The sequence below is a fragment of the Triticum dicoccoides genome, chromosome 1B (assembly GCF_002162155.2).
Source record: "Triticum dicoccoides isolate Atlit2015 ecotype Zavitan chromosome 1B, WEW_v2.0, whole genome shotgun sequence".
Lineage (NCBI taxonomy): Eukaryota > Viridiplantae > Streptophyta > Magnoliopsida > Poales > Poaceae > Triticum > Triticum dicoccoides.
Genome location: NC_041381.1, coordinates 429204179 through 429208670, shown reverse-complemented (window position 1 = coordinate 429208670; position 4492 = coordinate 429204179). Strand labels below are relative to the sequence as shown.

The 4492-nt window shown below is 47.8% G+C and overlaps 1 protein-coding gene across 1 annotated transcript; it reads left to right on the top strand.

The window, feature by feature from the left end:
- Positions 1-236: 236 nt before the first annotated feature.
- LOC119339250 (nuclear intron maturase 2, mitochondrial-like) lies at positions 237-3072 on the top strand. The gene has a single exon (XM_037611379.1). The coding sequence runs from the start codon at positions 336-338 to the stop codon at positions 2538-2540; it is 2205 nt and encodes a 734-aa protein (XP_037467276.1). The 5' UTR covers positions 237-335; the 3' UTR covers positions 2541-3072.
- The last annotated feature ends 1420 nt before the right edge of the window (positions 3073-4492 follow it).

Here is a 4492-nt window from a genome sequence, read left to right as displayed (position 1 = left end):
ATTTTGTCGTTTTTCCAGTAATACTACGTAAGTCATTTTTTCGCGAAACTTTACACGTGAGTGATAATACTAGACAATGTTTATTCCGACTAAGTTTAATTATTTTTTCTCAGGGTGCGCTTACACTCAGGTTCGAAAAATCTGCACCGCTGTATGCACCACAAAGCCCAATGGGCTTTCCACTGTGAGCGTGGTGGCCCAACCCTTCCATTCTCGCCGCGCCGCCGTGGCCGCCTCCACCACCATCTCACTTCCCCAGCCAAAACCCGCGACGCCGGCGACCTCCGCGCGACGCGAGGGTTTTAGCCATCCGCCCCCGCTCCCGCCTCCACCCGATGCCTCCGCCTCGCCGCGCGCTCCTCAGCTCCCTCCTCCGCATCCGCGGCTGCTCCTCCCTTGCCCACCACCGACCGCGGCCGCCGCCGCCCTCCTCGCGCCGCCACCAGTTCGTCGCCGACCCCAACGCCGCCGCCGGCACGGGGCGAAGCAGCGTCGGCGGAAACCCCTTGGACCCCACCCAGCTCCTCCGCGACGACCCGGTGTCCATCACCGCGTCGCTGTGGGTCTCCTCCTTCCGCGCCGCCGCGCCTGGCGACGCCGCTCCGCCACCGCCGCCGACGCTGGCCCCCTTCCTCACTCGCCTCGAGCTCTGGGTGCTCGCCTACCAGAAGGCCTACGCGGACGAGACCGGCTCCTACCTACCCCGTTCCTCCATCCCCGCCTCCACGCTCACCTCCATCCTCACGCTCCGCAACGCCGTCATCGACGCCCGCTTCCGCTTCGTCAACCGCCTCACACCCTACCTCCACTCCCCACGCGCCGCGGCGGCCCCGGACCCCGCCACCCTCTCCAAGCGCAAGCTCCGCGCCCTCCTCACCACCCCGGGCCCGGCCCCCTTCCAGGACCGCGTCGTGCAAGAGCTACTCCTGCTGCTGCTCGAGCCCGTGTATGAGGCGCGGTTCTCGCCCAAGTCCTTTGCCTTCCGCCCTGGGCGATCCCCGCATGCCGCACTCCGTAGCATCCGCCGGAGCTGGGCGCCCTACCTCTGGTACATCAAGGGAGACCTCTCCCCGCTGCTTGATTCCCCCGACCCTGCGCTCGTGGTCGGTGCGCTCATCCGGGATGTGCGTGACAAGAAAGTCGTCGATTTAGTCCGTTCGGCGCTGCTTACTCCAGTGGTGACCGCAAGGCCTGGTGATGATGATGCATCAAAGAAGAAGAAGAAGAGGAAGTACCAGAAAAAGAAGGTGCTGCCTGAAGGGGAGCCGAAGCCTGACCCCTACTGGTTGCAGACATTCTTTGGGTTTGCACCAGAGGAGGCTCTGACTCAGCCTGATTGGGGGCATTGTGGGGTGTTGAGCCCGTTGCTCGCCAATGTCTGCCTGGATGAGTTTGATAAGTGGATGGACGAGAAGATCAAGGAGTTCTACAAGCCGTCCAAGTCGGATGTTGTGGGAGGGGAGGATGGCATCGAGCAGGGGAATACATCATGGCCGGAGTTTGTACCCACGAGCGGGCCTGACAAAACAAGGAAGGTGGACTATATTCGGTTTGGCGGGCATTTCTTGATTGGGGTGAGGGGGCCTAGGGCTGATGCTGCAGTGATCCGAAAGCAGCTCATTGAATTTTGTGATCAGCGGTTCAGGATCAAGCTTGACAATGAGAGCCTCCCAATTGAACACATCACTAAAGGGATCATGTTTCTTGATCATGTGTTGTGTCGTCGTGTCGTGTACCCAACCCTCCGTTACACAGCCACTGGAGGCAAGATCATTAGCGAGAAGGGGGTTGGTACTTTGCTCTCTGTTACAGCCAGTTTGAAACAGTGCATCAGGCAGTTCCGGAAGCTAGAGTTTTTAAAGGGAGACCGTGAGCCAGACCCACAGCCATGTTTCCGGATGTTCCATGCCACACAAGCTCACACTAACTTGCAGATGAATAAGCTTTTAACGACGATGGCAGAATGGTATCGCTACGCTGATAACCGCAAAAAGGTTGTCAACTTTTGCTCCTACATTATAAGGGGGTCCTTGGCAAAGTTATATGCCGCCAAGTATAAGCTGCGGTCAAGGGCAAAGGTTTATAAGATTGCATCAAGGAATCTTAGTCGACCATTGAAGGATAAGAAAGGGCAGTCACCAGAGTACACCAATTTGCTGAGAATGGGTCTTGTAGACTCAGTTGATGGACTCCAGTATACAAGGATGTCAATGGTTCCTGATCCTGACTATACACCATTACCAAGCGGGTGGCGCCCAGACCACGAGAAGTTTTTGCTTGAATATATAAAGCTCACAGATCAACAAACACTGGAAGAGCAGCGGAGTTGCATTAGAGAGGAGGGGCTTATAACACCACAAGACCACATTTCAATGCTTGTATGGAGCTACAAGAAAAATGCAGTTTTACTACCTTCTTCAAAAGAGAGTGATGTCCAAGATTCCATAGAAGACCTTGGTTCAGACACAGATGAATTGAATAACAAGGAACTAGGGCATGGAGGCCATCAGGGTTTTCCACAACCTACTGAAATGTCTTGAGTGTCAATAATTTCTGTAAAATCACCAAGGCTTAATTATGATAACAGTTGGTTGCTGCCACTGAATTTACAAGAGACCAACTCACCGATGGACTAAACAGACTATGTAAATGTGTACTACTGTCAAGCAGATTCTAGCATTTTGCTGGCTGGTTCATAACTGCCTAGCTAGATGGTTACTTCCTGCTCAAGGACATGACATATTGTGCGGCTCTATCCTTGAAGACCATTTTCAAATGCTCAGGGCATGGTGCAAGAACATGAACTTCAATAATTCAACTCAGGATCATTTTGCTTCCAAACAGTGCATCTGCATCAAGGCCAGCTGCTCATACATCATTCATGTCTTTTAGTAAGACTTTATCAAGCCTATGTATTTAAAGTTATGTAGGAAATTTATTGAACACAGATTCTATGACAGCATATCCTGTTTTTTCAAATGGTCATCTGTACAATCTTTTATCAAATACAGAGCTTGCTGAAGTTACTACTAAAGGATAATAAATTTCCTTGGCCTTGTGGAAGGTTGCTCATGTTAACTTGTTTCGCTGATATGGTGAAGTACTCCCTCTTTATCAAAATATAAGACGTTTTTTGATACAAAGGGAGTATAAAAAAATGACTTATATTTTGATAGAGGGAGTAGCTCACCGGATGCCAATCGCAGTGTGTGAGCCATAAGATAAATGCGGAAACCCCTGAATTGGTCACATATTTTATTTGCATTTTTTTGTTCAGTTTGTGCCCATATGTACTACTTTCTTCTGTTTTGGAGAAAATTTTGTCAACAGCAAAATGCTATAATTTATCGATAAATTTATGTATTAAGACATACTATTTCCTAATGATTCAGTAAAAAAATGGCATTCAACCATATTTTTGTGACTGATCTATGTCCTAGAATCTGTATGTTTCAGTTTATTGTTTCCTTTTCTATTTGTTTTCCCCTGGGCACTTGTAGTGCGCATGGCATGACCTTCAAGGAAAAGAAAAACAGTCGATGTTAATTTAGTACACACATTTAACAGATGCAGCATCATTTGCAGTGGGAAAAGGATAGACAGTTTTCTGACATAAATTTGTCATTGTTTTCTTGTGCTTTTATCCTTACTTATGTTGGGTTCTGTAAATAGCCCTGTTGCAACTTGCAAGGTGTGTGCTAATCATGCAAACTACTCTGCCTATCATGCATGATGGATGGCTTGTCACTATTATGTGTCAACGCAAGATACTGTTTCTGCTGGGATGAGCTGGGGATGCTGTTTGTAGTCTTAGCATTGGAAACAACTGCAGACAACTAAGTTTCGTCACTATTTAGAGTACTCTGTTGATCTGTTCTTGTATGTTAACGTTCCAATTCGTTTACTTTCCCATCCTTGCCCTGGATTTTGATTGCAAATGTTTTTTTTAGTGTTCTTGTATCTTTTGCTGTCAGAAGTAGATTGGCCCTTTGTTCATGCTTCGACTATGCCCAATAATATAATTGGAAGAGAGCAAGAGAGAAGAGAAGTGGAAGTCGAAGCACAAGATCTTGTACAACTAATGTTAAATCTTCTTTTCTAAGGTATGTCTAACATTCGGACTATTGTCATTCCCAACCATATATACTCTTCATCCAGACCTATGAAGCTTGTACTCATTTTGCATCTCTATTGCTCGTCTCCTTGTCTATGACCTTCATAAAAATCATAATGTTTTTCCTGTGTTGAACTCTACAAATAGTCTAAGACTATGCCTGCAAAAGTCTGATTATATGTTCTTAGTCTCACAAAAAGCATTTTGCTGGTGGTTCACTTTGTGACTTCATCATAGTTTTTGCGCTCCAGCTTTCTTGTACTATCAGTCTTTAGTACCATCTAGGTAAACTGAAACACCTGAGCAGAGTCAATCAAGCTTCATATTTACAAGAACTAAATGAGTGTGAATAATAGGTGCAGCAACCATGTTTGACTT